This window comes from Heteronotia binoei, chromosome 13, assembly GCF_032191835.1.
Source record: "Heteronotia binoei isolate CCM8104 ecotype False Entrance Well chromosome 13, APGP_CSIRO_Hbin_v1, whole genome shotgun sequence".
Lineage (NCBI taxonomy): Eukaryota > Metazoa > Chordata > Lepidosauria > Squamata > Gekkonidae > Heteronotia > Heteronotia binoei.
In genome coordinates, this window is record NC_083235.1 from 36,552,372 (window position 1) to 36,569,691 (window position 17,320).

The 17,320-nt window shown below is 46.8% G+C and overlaps 1 protein-coding gene across 3 annotated transcripts in view; it reads right to left on the minus strand.

Moving 5' to 3' along the window:
* KMT2D (lysine methyltransferase 2D) overlaps positions 1-17,320 on the minus strand; it is a 120,946-nt gene that overhangs the window by 36,558 nt on the left and 67,068 nt on the right. For all 3 annotated transcript variants that reach the window (XM_060252584.1, XM_060252586.1, XM_060252585.1), the window contains 12 exons: positions 16,397-16,484; positions 16,016-16,251; positions 15,681-15,754; positions 14,211-14,261; positions 11,736-13,448; positions 10,701-10,877; positions 8,947-9,095; positions 5,007-7,174; positions 3,024-3,147; positions 2,063-2,153; positions 1,782-1,845; positions 132-364 (listed from right to left, as the gene is read on the minus strand). In XM_060252584.1, the coding sequence (XP_060108567.1) occupies positions 132-364; positions 1,782-1,845; positions 2,063-2,153; positions 3,024-3,147; positions 5,007-7,174; positions 8,947-9,095; positions 10,701-10,877; positions 11,736-13,448; positions 14,211-14,261; positions 15,681-15,754; positions 16,016-16,251; positions 16,397-16,484 (5,168 nt within the window). The remainder of the gene's footprint in view (positions 1-131; positions 365-1,781; positions 1,846-2,062; positions 2,154-3,023; positions 3,148-5,006; positions 7,175-8,946; positions 9,096-10,700; positions 10,878-11,735; positions 13,449-14,210; positions 14,262-15,680; positions 15,755-16,015; positions 16,252-16,396; positions 16,485-17,320) is intronic.

Below are 17,320 nucleotides of genomic sequence, written 5' to 3' on the forward strand. Positions count from 1 at the left end.
ACATTCAAGTGTCCGCCACTCCAAAACAAACACAATTAATTTCCATTTGCATAAGACCTCTGGTCTGTCTATGAGCATTCTCAGTCATACCAAGAAATGTGCTTCCAAGCCAAGCTGACATGGCTGTTTACCTGATCCAGCTGCTTCTGGATCTTGCTTTGCTCCTCAGTCACCAACTTGAGCTTTTTGGCATCGGCCTCCGGGAACTCCCGCCCTGCCTTTTTAGCTGTCCGCTGCTTGGCACATAGGGCCTTGCGTGATTTGCGGTGCACTCCGATTTGCTCTTCCAGAATCTTCAGCTGCATCTGCAGCAGCTGCTGTGTGTGGAAAAGCCACTCTTCGTACTGACGTTGATCAGCTTCATCTGGGTAATGAGACAGGAAACATAAGCACAGGCCAGTTCATGCTTTGTATAGGGGGTGGAAAAACAGATGATCTCAGCTCTGTATTTTAAAAATTAAAAGAAAATACTACATAGCCCAAAGCAGGATTCCAAAGTTGACTTGCTTTGCATCAATGGGCTGGTCTAGGTATCTGAGATTCTGGTTTTGTTTATTTTTTGCAATAAGATAAAGAACACAGATAATCAAGGGACAGGAGACAGAGATTAACACAGGGGCACTCCACAAGAGAGGGACACAAAATACATGCTATTCTCCATGATGCTGAGTCACACAAAGCAGGCAGCACTGAAGCTCACCTATTCACAAATCTCCACTAGACCTTTCCTATCCAAAAGTGATTATAGCAACCAAGAAATGCCAAATTCTAGTTGCCGCTCCAGCTCAGACCCTCTTGGTTACGACAAGCAAGCAACTTCACAGCTGACAGGCCTTCCATAAACCACTCTTTTTTATACTTGCAGTTGCAAGGTGACCCAAAGGTACTAAAAGGGTAGGATTTTAACAACTGTTCAAGGGGATACAATAGTATTAATAATCATTTTGGAAATGGGAGGGTGGTACAGACTTGCAGCAAACTGGTATGGGCTTGAGTTGAGTAGGAAAGGAAACTTGGGATGCTACCTTAATGCAAGCATTTTAAGAGAAATTTATGTGTAATTTTATATTGTAAACTAGTGAAATAACACCTACACAATAGAATGTATCATTCATAACATTTGAAACATAAGGGAAAAATCATAAACAAGCACTACTCCTTACAACTAAATAGAATGCATCTTCAGCATTTTCAGCACTTTCCAGCTTGAAAAGTACTTCTTAATGTTTCGATTAAATTCTGGATTAATGTTGAAGGTGAATGTAACAGAAGGGCTCTGGAATAAACATACCCAAATATAACGTGTTATGAAACAGACCAGTGGATCTGACTATGTATCTTCTTGAAAAACAAACCTCAAAACGTGTGTACTATCCAGAAACCACACTGGACTACCGTGACATATTCTGGAGGACTTCTTTAATATAATGGACTCTGAACCTTGTTGCTGTTTTTGTGATTGAAATAGACTGCTGAGAATATTGCTTGTGATTTTTCCCTTATGTTACAAATGTTATGAGATATTTTACTGTACAGGTGTTGTGTTATTTCACTAGCTTATAATACAAAATTACACATACATTTCTTTTTAAATATTTAAATCTTTATCAAGGTTTTGAAAGTTTGTTGTAATTAGATATTGGACATCTCTTATTCACAGTGTATCTTTCTAGTTCTTGGTTTCTATCACTCTGGTGGTGTTTTTTTTGTCTGTTACCTTAATGCAAGCAACACGGACATTTAAAGTAATTCCCTGAGCACTGAACTAGGCGGTTACTCACTGATGACACCTTGAGCAAAAGTGGGTGGGTTTGGATGAGCCTGAGTCGGGTCATTGCTCCGTTCCTGCAAGGGATTGGAAAGTGTCAGAATATCTAGTCATATCAATCCACAGCCACCTCTTCCCACCACTACACAATTCCGCCACCACCATCACTCCCTCTCACCTAAACTCTTAGCCAACACCACGATGATCAATTAAGCCAACACCAAGAAGACTCCTCATCCCTACCATCAACAAATAATTTGAGACTGTCCTAAGGCCTGTCAAGCCCCTGCTCACCTGCCCTCCAGAGCCAGGCAGGACTTGGTTCTGCATTTCAGATGAAGCTGAAGCTCCAGACAGCCTCTGAGCCAGCAGGGAGACCTGTTGCCTGAAAGAAGAGAACAGATACATGGAATACAAAAGAAGCCAGAATTTCCCCAGCAGTAGGATATCTACATCAGAGCTTCAAAGGAGGAGGAGGAGGAAACATTGGATTTATACCCTGCCCTTCACTACCTGCAAGAGCCTCAGAGCACCTTACAATCTTCTTTCCTTTCCCCTCCCCACAACAGACACCCTGTGAGGTAAATGGGGTTGAGAGAGCTCTCCAAGAACAGCTCTTGACAGAACACACTGAGAGAGTTATGGCTGACCTAAGGTCACTCCAGGAGCTGCATGTGGGGGAGTGGGGAATCAAATCCAGTTCTCCCAGATAAGAGTCTGTGCACTTAACTACTACACCAAACTGACCTGATTGACATTGTTGCATTTAAGTGAGGGTCAGAGAGAGATTAACTGGATGGGGGCTGGGAAAAGACAGCATGGGTCATTCATATGTTTGCGGTATCCTAAATAAAAGACTTCACAGGAGCCAACCTGGCAAATCCTGTCCCTTCCAATGCACTGAAATTGTTTGGGAGGGGGCTGTGGCTTAGTGGTAGAGCATCTGCTATGTGGGCAGAAGGATCCAGGTTTGACCTCGACAGACCAATTCAGTCTAAGGGAGCTTCATGTAATCTATTGGACTACCAAGCAATAATCAGTATGAGTTAAGAGGCGCTTTGTGTTATCTATAGCATATGGGGCAAGTCCATAATTTGGCTACTGGAAAAATCAAGATATACACAAAATTCTGAATTTTGATGGCAATGATGGTTGTCAGGAGTGAGCTCATACTTTCCCTAGCAGTTGCTGTCATACCTCTGAAACTCTGGAAGCCATAGGCTGAAGTGCCTCAGCCTTCTGGCTTGGTACATACCGACTAATTCCAGGAGTTACTCCAATACTGCTCTGTGCCATGACCTTCTTGATACCCTTCAGAGCCACCATCTTGGCCTTGGCAATAGGATCCATAATGTCCTCTGCAGCAAATTTATCCAGATCTGTACAGAAAAAAGGAGACCAAAAGGAAACAATGAGGCTTAAAGATGCTATTCTCCCATCCTCCCATGGCCACTGGGCAATGACTGGATATTCCCTTCTATGCCTCGCTAGCATCTCAGCTTTAAAACAAAGCTAGCTAGTTGGAGAAACGCCTTCCACTGCCACCTTCAAAAAAGAGTCCTATCTTCCAAATGACAGTAGAAAGCCGGACCACCGATGTGCAAAATGGGGCCCAGTTACATGTGATCAGGGCAACTGTAGCTTCATCGGCAACCAACCATCTATAGTGAACATGCATACGGTGAAGGAACTGTTCACAGCACAAGAGCACTTCCCTGGGTTTCCAAGAGGGAGCAATAGCTGTTTCGCTACATAACTGAAGGACCAGTTCTGTTGAGGGACAGTCAGACTCACACACAATTAGCTGTATGAAACTATTCCTAGGCTATATTCCAAAACACTGGGCTAAGGCAGTGAACCAACCACAACTGCATGAATAGACTCTTTCTAGGTGCATAGTGGGACAGACAGGTAAGAACATTAGAAAAGTCCTGCTGTATCAGACCAGTGGTCCATCCGGTCTAGCATCCTCCTGTCTCACACATCCTCCTGTCTTGCTAGGAGGCCAACTGGATTCTCTGGAAGGCAAACAACGGGGTACAGAGTCTGAGACCTTCACCTGGCATTACTTCTTGGCTCTGGGATTCAGACTTTTAGTGCTGCTGAACATGGAGGTTCCCCTCAGTCACTTTGGCTAGTAGGCTCTCCGCGGGGCCTGCAAGACTGCTCTTTTTAGGCAAGCCTATGCTGATATCTGCTGAGTTGCTAAGAATAAGGAGCCGCCATCTACTATACGATTATGGAACCATCTAAACTGGCAGAACCAGCGCCAAACAAGTTTACTGCTGCCAGATTTATTCTATGTAATGAATTATGTATTTTAAATATTTTAACTTAATTAACTGGTTTTTATTTTTAATTTCTTTAATTGTTAAATTTTAAAGTTTTATCCTTTGTTAAATATGTGAAATGTTGTTAGCCGCCCTGAGCCGCCTAGGCGGGGAGGGCGGGATATAAATGTAAATATAAATAAATAAAATAAATAAATAGACCTATCCTCTGTGAATTCTACAACTGAAACTGAGAGGATTGGCCACCACTAGCTAAAATTAGGGCCATCAACGAGTCCCATATTTTTTGTAAACAATTGTTGGAGGGGTGGTAGTAGTAGTAGTAGTAGTGTGTTTTTTTAAAAGGAATGAATTGCTTTAATTGATAACTTAAATCAGAATTCATATGATGCTTGGTAGTAGAAAGTGCCATCAAGTCACAGCTAACTTATGGCAACCCTGTAGGATTTTCAAGGCAAAAGACAAACAAAGGTAGTTTTGCCATTCCCTGCCTTGACATACTGACCCTGGTATTCCTTGGTGGTCTCCCACCCAAGTACTAACCAGGCCCAATGCTGCCTAGCTTCTAAGATGTAACAAGATTGGTCTAATCCGGTACGTCCAAGTCAGGGCACAGACACTGCTTTCATCAGCTTAAATAAATATGTTCTTTCTGAAGCTTCTGAAATATTCCCTCCACCTCACTTCTGGCATGACGTTATCTGTCGACTCTAGATGCAGACCAGAAGGCACCCAAAAGAGAAAAAAATATCTTTCAAGGGCTCTTTTTCTATTAGACTCTGGCATAAGAAGGATTGAGACCTTGTGGGAGTTGAGTGTTGTCCTTACCACTAGTCCCACAAGTTATTGAGGGGATAATCCATGTATAAAGCTTTACTGGATCTAATCAAGGAAAGGTCACAATACTAAGTAAAAACAAACCACTGATGCTGAAGTCCACTCCCTACCTGTATCAGGGAAGAAGCTGTTTGCCAGCTGTTGCTGCTGCTGCTGCTGCTGTTGTTGTTGCTGCTGCTGCATCACAAGCTGCTGTGGCTTAAGTCCCATCATCTGCTGCTGTTGCTGTTGTGGTGGTTGTGGCTGGACCCCAGGCATGGATTTCTGAGCCAAGACCTGTTGCTGGTTCTGTTGAACGTGCGTTGCTTGGATGCTGTGCTGTGTGGCAAGCATGTGAGCCTGATTCTGAGTCACTCCCATATGTGGGGCTAGTACCTGGCTTTGCTGAGGACCAGCCAAACGCTGTTGCTGCTGCTGCATTAGCTGTTGCTGCTGCTGATTGGCTACCATTCCCTGCTGCCTGGCCACAACACCCAACTGCAGCTGCTGCTGGGGGCTTACCAGTTGCCCGTCATGAGGCTGGCTAGAGGGAGTAGAATGAGCTAACATGGCATGGGGTTGGAGGTGCTGGGGTGCCCCCGGCACTTGGGCAGACATCTGCTGCTTCTTCTGCAGTTCCTTCTTCTCATGTTCCAGCAGGTCTTCAATCAGGAGAGGCAGCTCACTGGCCACCAAAGAACTTTCCATCTTATCTAGATCATCAGCTGGAGAGTGCTGTTGGGTATTAGCCAGGCTCAGAGACCCTCCATCTAGTTCAAACTTTTCCAGGACTGAGTTACTTGTGTTGGTCATCTGGCCGGGCGTAAGTGCTGGGCGGCTTGGGGTGCCATACAGGACTTTATCCGAGATGGAAGTATGGCTGTTGCTGTGGAACTGGGTCATGCTAAGCCGTATTCCGGGACCTCCGGTTCCAGGGCTCATGAGGTTCTGGCCAGGCTTGATGTTCACTGCTAAGGTTGCAGCCATTTTTTCAGCTGCCTCAGATTTGACAGCAAGTTTCTCAGAAGTGCTAGTATTAAACTGGCAAGCAGAGGGCTTCAGGCAGCCCTCCTCTATCTTAGGCTTTATATCAGCTGGCATGCTAACCAACTTGCTGCTGTCCAGCATGTCACTGTGAGTCTTGAAGGATGAAAGCATGGCTGGAGGTACTCCTGCAGAGGAAGAGCTGGGAACACTGAGAATATTTAGTCCCTCCTTTGCTTTGGGTACACCATCTCTGGGCAGCAATTCTGCCTTCTGTTCGCCCTGCTTGCGACCAGTGGAAGGATCATCCTTGAGGTAGGGTCCAACAGAGGGCTCTTTCTTCAGCAGGTCCTCACGTTCAGCCTTCTCATTGGCAGATTCTACCAGACGCAGATGCTCGTTGAAGATGTCCTTCTTGTCCCCAGTGTCCAGCTCTGGGTCTGTGTAGGCCAACAAGTCAAATTCATCACCATTCAGGAGATCATCAAGGTGTGGATCATTGGTCTCCAGACTGTCCAGGTTGCCAAGATCATCATCACCCTTAGCAACATCAGGATCAAGACTCAAGTTGGCCAAGTCATCGTCATCCTCCAGATCTTTGTGGGTATCAAAGTCATCATCTAAATCTGGCTCCACTGGCACTTCACAGGGTAACTGTCTACCAGTTAGACCTAACTGGTTCTTGCCAGCAGCTGGAGGAGGGTCCATGGCAGCTGGGGGAACGGTCACCTCTTTGGGGCCAGCTGAAGAGAGTGGACGGGGTGGGACATGTTGCATCTCCAAGTTTCCAGGGGGCACAATCAACTGGGGCACAGCCTTGGCATGAGGGTGATGGTTGTTGCTTACCTCTGCTCCCTGAGGGGAGGATGAAATAGAGACAGACATTTTGGGAGTCTGTATGCCTTGAGTTCCCAAGATAGGGGCTGGCATGGGCATAACAGAAGCTTTCAAAGCCTGATTGGTGTTGTCATTTCCAGGCAGAAAGAACCTGGGTCGAGCCTGGGGATTTTGTTGGACAAAAGCTGGGCCTGTTCCGCTTCCACCCACTCCTTTTTGGATATTGTGCCTTAGCTCAATGAACTGGGCTCCTAGAGCGCTGGTTGAAGCCTGAAGCTGTTCTCCAGGACCTGTCAGGCGTGGGGCAAGACCACCTAGAGCTTGACGGCTTAAGTCTTGGGTGGGCGGCTGTGGAAAGCGTGAAGGGGCTGGGAGACGCATAGACACTGCTTGCTGCTGCTGCCACATCTGCTGCTGCGGTGATGGAGCTTGGAAGACACCACGAGGGTAAAATGGTTGTGCAGTTACCACTGATTGCCTAGAAGACAAGGGAGCAAAGAAAAAGAGATCTCATGATCAGGAAACAAGGACTGGCTTCTCCAAAAGCTCTGTATTGTATTCTACAGCCTAATATAAGACAAAAAAATAACGTCCCAGAGACAACAGATGGGCTGACTGTGAATGTCTTCTCAGAGCATTCTATACACTACAGTGCTCTTCAGATAAAAAATGCAAAACTTCCTGCATTTCTGTTTCTGCAGGGCTGGTCATATGTAGGAGCTGTATCTGGTATAAACCAAAATACCTTATTGGTATCTTTCAGGTAGTTATTCAGCTGAATGCAGATTAGACAGATTAGACCGGGGCATTGAACTTATTTGCTAGGAGGGCTGGATCTGACACAAATGGGACTTTGTGGGGCCAGGCCATGTGTGTCATAAAATGTAAGGTGACGTAGTGAAGATAAAAACTTTATAAAGGACACAGTTAAAGATAGTTTTAACTTAAAATCCAAGCATGCTTAAAACTCTTGCAATATTTTGTTTAAAATGGAAACGTGGGGGAATAGTGGGATTTGGCAATGCAGTTTTTAAAATAAAACACACACACCCCCCAAAAAAGCACAAGGATCACAGCAGAAACTAAAAAATATAAAATGCTCTGAGTCTAGGAAACACATTAAATGGCTGGGCATTGCAAGCTTCTCCCCCCTCTCCCTCCCAGGTCTACTCAGATTGACAATGCCTCTCCAGTGTAATATCCCCCTTTGGCTATGTGTTTCCATGTTAAGAGTACTCACTAGGCACTAGCTCTCAAGTCCATTCAGCAGAGACAAGCTGGCTCAAAACATCAACCCTTTATTTGCAAGGACCCAACTCCAGGAAACCTGAGCTTCAGCTGTCTATATAGGAATGTTGAAAATGAAACTGAACTACACTCCATTGAAACACATTGCAGCACAGACAAAGCTGCAAGGAAAATGTGGAATGGATCTTCCATCAAAGTCCTTGGGCCCCATCTATCTGGGCACAGAGACCTTAATAGAAAATCCACTTCACATTTTCCCTGCAGCTCTGATGGAGAGTCCACTCCACATTTTTCTTCCAACTTTGTCTGTGCTGCAGCCTGCAAAGACAAGGAAGAAAAGGCCGGGAATTGAAAGAGAAGGTAACTTTTGCAGCCCAGAGCTTCAAACAGTGAGGACAGGAAGGGGGAGAGAGGGGAGACAAGAGCCCCAGAAGCCCGATTAAAGCCCTGGGTGGAACAGTTCTGTCCCCTGGGTCGGACCATTTGACAATCTGATTTGGCTACTGATCTAGCTGGCCCGAATACAAGCCAACATTATTCGGCTTTTATTTGGAACGGCTATATTGTCAAGATGTGCTGTTGCTGCTACAGCAGCACAGCTTGAAGAAGGCCCTCACTTGACATGCTGTTGAGGTGATACAACTCTGGAGAGCAAAGGGACTGCATTTTAAAATTACTTTCCTTCACACCCCAAGTTGCGCTGCCATCTTTAAATGCCGTTTCAATTTACAAGTGGCAGTGTGCCTCCAGCAGCCCAACTCTTCAAGTGAAGGAAGGCATTTTTAAATGCCCAATAAATTCAAATTTCCCAATTATTTACCTAAATCCAAGTAGATATAGGAATATCAGGAAATACCAATATTTTTGGCTATATACCAAGTGCACACCATATTCATTTTCTGTAGATAAAAATCAGTCAATTGCATACAAAAGCAGGATTCTGCTCACTGTCAATATCCTCTTTCAATGAGAAGATACTTCCAATTAGAGTGCCAGACTCACCTGCCATTGATATCCATGGCAGAAGGAGTGGCTGTCGGGGGTGGCCGGGCAAGTCGCTCATCCTGCACAAAGGGTGTCTGTACCATCACAGCACCAGGCAGCTTGTTGCCTCCTGAGGTGTTACCCAGACTGCCTAGGATTCCTTTGTCCTGGGGAAAAGGAGAAAAGAGACCTCATGCGGATGCAGTTGTACAGTTTTTCATTACTGGATTCAAATCCCTACTTGCCATGAGATTAATTGGGTGACCTTGGGCCATTCATTCTCTCTCAGGCTAAGCAACCTAACTCATGGGGCTATTGGGATAATATAGGGAGTAAGGGAGTAGCATGTGCTGTGCTCTGTCCTTAACTCCTTGGAAGAAGAGGGGGGAATTAAAAATCCATAAACTGATGCAAACACAATCAGTTTAGGGAGTGACAGAGGATTCAGCTTTTTTCAAAGCCCACCTCATCAGACCAAGAGAAAAACATCTTTTCCCCCAGATGCAAATCTAGTATCAAAGTTTTAAGTAGACCAGGTAACCTCATATTAGAAATTAAAACTGGTGTATATAAAGTAAAACCACTGTTTCCCAACCTGTGGGTCTCAATCCAAAAGTGGATCATGAAGCCTATGAAACTGGGTCAAAAGCTTTTGCAGTTTTACTAATTTGTGCATGATTTTTTAAAAGTGGGGCACCATACCAAGTAAATTTGGACTTGTGAGTCACCATATCAAAAATGTTGAGAACCACTGAGTTAGACCAGGGGTGGTCAACGGTAGCTCTCCAGATGTTTTTTGTCTACAACTCCCATCAGCCCCAGCCAGCATGGCCAATGGCTGCGGCTGATGGGAGTTGTAGGCAAAAACATCTGGAGAGCTACCGTTGGCCACTAGAGTTAGGCTGTTGATCCATCTAATCCAGCCCTTTCTATTGTGATGCCAGTTGCTTTCCAAAGTTTCAGGCAGATGAACTGGAATCCCATCCACCCTCCCCCCCCAAAAAAAAATTGGGTCTAACTTTAAATGGTTATAAGAACATAAGAGAAGCCATGTTAGATCAGGCCAATGGCCCATCCAGTCCAACACTCTGTGACACAGTGGCCAAAAAACGCAGGTGCCATCTTCTATGACTGGTAGCCTCAAGTTCTCCAATTAGATTAGGTTGTCATCTGATAGTTTTGCAGGCTTTAGTCTCTGGCTGAATTCACATATAATAACCAGCCATGGTTCATTGATACAGAAATGGTCTCAGAAGAGCACCAAACATCTGCACTGCCAGCTAGCAAAAAGCATGGCTAGTTAGACCATTTCAAAATATAAAGTGATTTTCATAGCAGATCACTCACACCAGCCTGACTATCTGCACCTGGAATGGCCAGCTTCTTAAGTCAGAAGAATTTCAGCTCCCACAAGCTGCTTAAAGTATGGCCCCACCCTAACACAACACCACTGCTGATGTATGGGCAAAAAAGTGAACTCATAGAACACAGCTGCTACTTGACTCTGCAAGTCCAGGAAACCTAGGCTATACCTCATAGGAAATCTTCAGCTACTTATGATAGCCTTCCTCTTTTGGAATTCCCAAGGCTTTTGCTTCTAGTTTTTGATCCTGACATGAGTTGACTTGAGTTTCAGATATATTAGCAGCACCAATGGCTCCCTAACTCCCAACCGCTGCATTACTGTATTTCTTTCCCAGGACTGTCAGTCTCTGTGAGAGAGAGAGATTCAAACACTCACAGCCAGGCATTCTTCCTAATCATACCCATACCTGTGCCGATGGAAATGGAGTCATGCTCCGATTCATCTGTTCAAAGGCCTGTCCGCCGCCCTCAGGGTTCCAGGATGCCTGGGAGTTGTTTGCAGCAGCTGCAGCACTCTCTTTTTCTTGCCGCAAGTTATTCCTTTGGATCTGCTGACGGATGAGCAACTCACGGAGTCTCTGCCGCTGGACAGAGGTGCAAAAGCAAATAAGACATGGGCTATCAGTCTGGCCTTCCTTCAAAAGTCTTTTGAGCAATTTCCTTTCATTCTAGTCAAACTTGTAGCTCTTCCATAAATCATAATCTCCCCTGACTCAGCCCCTATTGGCAGATGACCATCTTCTGTGACTGGTAGCCTCAAGTTCTCCAATTAGTCTCTGGCTGAATTCACATGTAATAACCAGCCATGGGTTTGTTCATACAGAAATGACTCCCTGGGGGGAATCTCAGCCTCATGCCTAGGATTAATTCTAAATTGGAGGCAAAAGAACTAACTTGCTAATGGATGAGAGGGAAACACCATCCCACTTCCCATCACAGCCTCAGATCTGCATTGCTGTTAATTCACACAGGTCCCACTGGCTCTACTCAGAATCCAACCCTGTATTTGAGGATGGAAAGGAATTCTACTCCCACCTACAAAATTAGGTTCAGACACTGAGAATCCCCCCCTCCCTCAACCTCTGCAATTTGTAGCATGATTTGCTTGCTCATGTCCTAAGAACCTTTGGTGCAATGTACCTGGATCTGGCTTGTATGGCTGATGTCTTGGCCTTAAAGGGTTAGATGGCCTTTAAGTAAAGGTAAAGGCAGTCCCCTGTGCAAGCACTGAGTTGTTACCGACCCATGGAGTGAAGTAACATCATGACGTTTTCTTGGCAGACTTCTTACAGGGTGGATTGCCATTGCCTTCCCCAGTCAGGGGCCTTTAAGACCTTTCCAAATGCCCAATTGCCCTCGGCAGGCTTACCATCACCTTAAAGCTATGATGGATCCCCCTGCTCATATCCCTTTTGCAACCACCAAAGCAGCAGCTTCCTCACCTGTCGCTGTTTCTCTAATTCTGTCTGGCTGATGTTGCTGATTGCCCCCTCCTGGCTGGCTGGCAGTTCTTGCAGCTCTCTGTTTGGTGGGCCCACCACTCCTTCTTCCCTCTTGTCGCCTGGTGGCACCATTCCTGTCCGTGGCAGGTAGGGCAAGGAGCTCTCTTGCTGAGATGGCTGTTGTGGCAGGACCGAAGGAGGACGCAGCGGCGAGACACTGTAAGAGTCTGTGGTACTCTTGCCTGGCCCCAGTGGGCTCCCGGCTTGGTGGAACCCCGGTGAGGAAACGTAGCTTGTGCTTTGGGGTTTGCTAGGAGCAAAATGGCTGTTGATCCCGTGGGAAGGGGAACTCTTGATTGGCTCGCTGGGAGGGAAAGTGAAGCGCATTTGGGGCTGAGCATTTGGAAAGACATTAGCACCAGGGGAGCGAGCAAACTGGGGTTGCTGGCTAGTCTTGGGGTGGGGCTCACCCGAAGGAGGCACTGCTGGATAGCCCCCAACTGCTGGGCTGTTGTGGGAGACTGGCAAGGGTTTGAAGCCGGCATCTGGCATCTGGGGACGAGGGGGCTTGTGCAGAGGGGCAAAAGGATCCCGGGACTGTGGCCGTGAGGGAGGCCGGGAGTAGGGGTCGGGAGACTGAAAGCGAGGGGTGACCGGAGACTGGCAGAAGGCTTCATTGGAAAGTGGACGGGGAGTGAGAGGTGACTGAGAGCTAGACTGGGACTGTGGGCTGGCTGGTATGCGTGAGAAGGGGTCAGAGGGAAGTGAGCGAGGGGGAAGGGCGCAGCAGCTTTCTGGGGGTGGGGGCTGAGGCCTAGGCGTCAGAGGAGGCTGAGCATAAGGATCTGGGAATGGAGATTGCCGGTAGAGATCAGCCTGGCTGGGGGGAGAAGCAGCCAGAGGATGAGAATCTGGGGGCCGATGCCCCAAACCTGGGCTCTGTGGCTCCACCTGAGATTGCCGAGGGGTGAGCGGGGCTTTAAACACATCTGGAGCTTTCATTTCAGCAGGATGATGAACACTGGCTGGTGAGTCACCGTAGCTATAGCTTGGAGAGCAGATTCCTGGCCCAGCATCTTCTTTCTTGATATCCAGCCCTTTCTTCTGTTCCCCAAATGAGGGTGGCGAAAGCATCAGTGTAGGTTGCTGGGGGCTTCCAGGCACAGACAAGTTTTCCAAAGATCCACTCGGGCAGCGGGGTTTCAAGAAAGGGTCTGGGGTGGAGGGCCGATGCCTAGGGGTTCCAGGGGGAGTGGGCTGGAACTCCCCAGACTGCGGGGTTGGACGAGGATTGGGCAGGTGTGGGGACTGTCCAGTGGAAGAAGAGGAGGAGGTAAAGCCGGCAGGCACTGAGGAACAAGAAGGAAAACGTGGATCTGGTGGGGGGCAGGCAGAGGCCATGCCATAGGGCTCGTGCAAAGGCACTTGCGCTGGGGGCTGGGCACTGGTGGCAGAAGAGGGAAGATTGAGGAAGAGCTCACTGGGCGAGTCAACGCCTGACCCGCTTGGCAGAGCTGCAGCATTGTTGATGTAGACGGGCTGCCCAGCTGCTGAGGTGGCAGCAACAGGAGGAGGAGGAGGTGGTGGTGGCGGCTGGGTGGCCCCTGGCAGTGCCCCCTGTTGGGGTGGGATGCGCAGATGCAGAGCAGGGCGGTCTGGTCTCCGCGGCACCTCTACTTTGGTCTGCTGCTTGCTGATCTGGCTCTCGGCTTGCTGCAGAAAGAGGAGCAAAAATGCACCAGTGCCAAATTGTCAAAGGCACCATTCGTACCCCCAAACCCCTCTCCCTTCTGCGTGCAAATGATAAAACTAAGCTTTCTGGCTTGTGAGCGTTTCTTGGAAAGGGAAGAAATACCTGACAGGCCCTCAATGGACCACAAAGCACGGATGAACTTCTTCAGCATTGCTGTCAGGCTTAAATTTAACCTGTTATGTGACTTACATATAATCCTTGATGCCACAAACTAGGCAAGGCCAGGAATTAGTACGGTGAAGAAACGTTTTGAGCAGGACTTTTTTTTTGTAATGGGAACTCCTTTACATGTTAGGCTACACCCCCATGATGTAGCCAGTCCTCCAAGACCTTACAGGGCTCTTCTTACAAGGCCTTAGAGAATTGGCTACATCAGGGGGGTGTAGCCTAATATGCAAAGGAGTTTAAAAAAGCCCTGGTTTTGAGAATCTTCACTTTCCCCTGTTTGGTTTGGTTTTGAAGGAAGATGTTTCTAGTCCTAAAGGACAGATCAACAGCATTTGGGGCAGTGGTACTTGGGAAGGATTTCTAGATGGACAGATCAACTTTAAATGATCAGCGAGTGGAGCTTTGGTCCCAGGATCAGAACTGCTGGACACAGCTGGTTGAACAGGCTGCTGTAGATGCAACCATGGTGGTCAAGTGTCCAGGTAGTCAGGAATTCCACTCTGCCCTCAATAAGCACTACACACAAAGGGATTTTTCATCATTGTCTTGCTTACCTTCTGCACCTTGTTGATGCGGTGAGCCGCCCGGTTATCTTTGGCCTTTTGCTGCATGAAAAAAATCCACAATGAATTTGGAACATGATGACAGATGATCAGAAATTCCCCTTCCCGAAGTGGGACAAATGTTCATTTCCTGCCTCAATGAATGAGAACATAAGAACATAAGAGAAATGTTGGATCAGGCCAATGGCCCATCCAGTCCAACACTCTGTGTCACAAGTGGCCAAAAACCCCCAAACCCAAGTGCCATCAAGAGGTCCACCAGTGGGGTTAGAAGCCCTTCCACTGTGCCCCCCCCCAAGCACCAGAATACAGAGCATCACTGCCCCAGAGAGTTCCAACGATAAGCTGTGGCTAATAGCCACTTATGGACTTCTGCTCCATATGCCTATCCACTCCCCTCTTGAAGTTGTCTATGCTTGCAGCCACCACCACCTCCTGTGGCAGTGAATTCCACATGTTAATCACCCTTTGGGTGAAGAAGTACTTCCTTTTATCCTTTCTAACCTGACTGCTCAGCAATTTCATTGAATGACCATGGGTTCTTGTATTGTGAGAAAAGGAGAAAAGTACTTCTTTCTATACCTTCTCTATCCCATGCATAATCTTGTAAATCTCTATCATGTCACCCCGCAGTCAACATTTCTCTAAGCTAAAGAGCCCCAAGTGTTTTAACCTTTCTTCATAGGGAAAGTGCAGGACCGGATCTACATTTTTTTTGAGGGGGGGGCAAAATCAAAAAATGGTGCCCCCTTATGGGCCATTCTATTTTATGGTCCCACAGAATACAATGGGCTCCATACCCAATTTGGCGCCCCCCCTCTGTCAGCGCCTGGGGCAAGCACCCCCCTCTGCCTCCCCCCAAGATCCAACCCTGGGAAAGTGTTCCAACCCTTTAATCATTCTAGTTGCCCTTTTCTGCACTTTTCCCAATGCTATATCTTTTTTGAGATGCGGTGACCAGAATTGTACACAGTACTCCAAATGAGACCGCACCATTGATTTATACAGGGGCATTATGATACTGGCTGATTTGCTTTCAGTTCCCTTCCTAATAATGCCCAGCATGGCGTTGGCCTTTTTTTGCAATCGCACACTGTCTTGACATTTTCAGTGAGTTATCAACCACAACCCCAAGAGCTCTCTCTTGGTCAGTCTCTGCCAGTTCACACCCCATCAACTTGTATTTATAGCTAAGATTTTTGGCCCCAATGTGCATTACTTTGCACTTGGCCACATTGAACCGCATCTGCCATGTTAACGCCCACTCACCCAGCCTCAACAGAATGGGACCATGTTTTAAGCTGTTAACATTTTTAAAAAGAGAAACAAATATGAAAGTAGAACAGCAATATACAAACATATATATCTGTACATATATACGTATATCACCCTCCATTCAAGCAAGGAATCCTGCACAAGTAGTCATTCAAGCACTCTACACAATCTTAATGGACCACTTACCAAATAAGGGGCTTTGTCTGGGGCTGGCACCTTTCTCCAGAGCTTCATGATCTGCTTGCAACGAGTAGACCAGTCTTGAGGAGGGAGAGGGATGGAAGAAGAGAAAAACACACCAAGGTTATTCTACTCAGTTTTTACATAATGTGGCTGCCTCAACAGAAGGACTGGGATCACCCTGGCATAGAATTTGGATTTTTTTGTCAGCTGCGGGCATACCACACAACATTGGGGAGAGAGAGTCTTCACTAAAGAATCAAGACACATAGACAAGCAAAGTCAGTTTGCAACAAAAGGTGGACCGGATGTCACATTGGGTAGGGGGAAGCACCACCAACCTGGGTAATCCTGTTTGAGGTTGGGGAAATTCATGTTGGCATAGAGTACAGGTGAAATGGTGGACAGTTCCCCCAGTTCCTCATCCTTCTCCCAGCGTTGCAGGCTCCGCTGGTTATAGGAGAGTCCATCACTCTCCCCCTCCGTTGTGGGCGTGGTGGGTGTGGAAGCTGCAGAACTGCTGGCCCAGGGGCTCTCTGGTTCACACTGCTCAGGACTGAAGAAGCCACTCCTTTCCCTATAAAGCAGAGGAGACAAAATTCAGGTAAAAAGACAAATGCAAGGTGAGTTGGATAGGTAGTTGAAGGGCTAGGATAGGATGACTGGGGAACTGTGCCAAGGGTTCCCGCAAGGCAGGCTATTGTCCCCTTTGGGCCACGTACCTGCTATCAAGAAATGGGGACTGGCAAACTCCAGAGTAGGTCTCCATAGGTACAGCAGGCTGCAGGGATCCAAGGGAGACCCCACCACCTAAGGAGAAGACAGAGAGTATCAGAGTTTGAATCAAGAGGTGCTCTTCCTTCTCCCATTCATCTTCAGCTGAAGACTTTTGAAAGCAAAGATAATTCAGGCTTGGTTAGCTGAAGCCAAGATAATCTTGCAAGCAAACCCACAATAATTACAAATTCACACACCTGTGCTGTGCTATAGCCTAATGACACCCCAGCTTCCCAATTCAAAAAATACTGGTTAACTGAAAACGAATCTTACTCACTCACACAAAATGTGTGACAATTTACATGTAAGAAGTTCCGTCCTACCTGTAGCCCTAGCCAACTACAACTGGGCTCATGCTGCTGAGATGGTCTGACAACTACAGCTTGTTTGGTCCCACAGAGTCAGATTAGATGTTACAATTTACAGAAGGAAATAGGAAGCACAGGTGAATCATTTTTCCTGCTACCTACACTTACTGACAGGTTTCGTTATTGGAATTACTAATGCTATCCTATCTGATCAAGCTTAGGGTACTCCTGCTCTCAGGATTGGTTTTTCAGGGAAAGCTGTGTTTAGGAATTCCTTTCCCCCCTCATTTACATCCAGTTAAGAGGCTCTCTTTCGTTCTGAACCAGACTAATCTTGCTATACTGAGCCATGTTTCACTAACTTGACTACTGTAGCACACTCTATATTGTGCTGCCCTTGAAGACAACACTGCTACAACCTTCACTGAGTGGTGCGATCATGTGCAACTAGTCTAACCTCTGATCTTCGTATTAATGGTTTGCTATCAAGCTTTGTTCAAATTACAGGTTTAACCTGTAAAAATCTTCTTGGCCTGGGACCATCATACAAGGACTACCTCT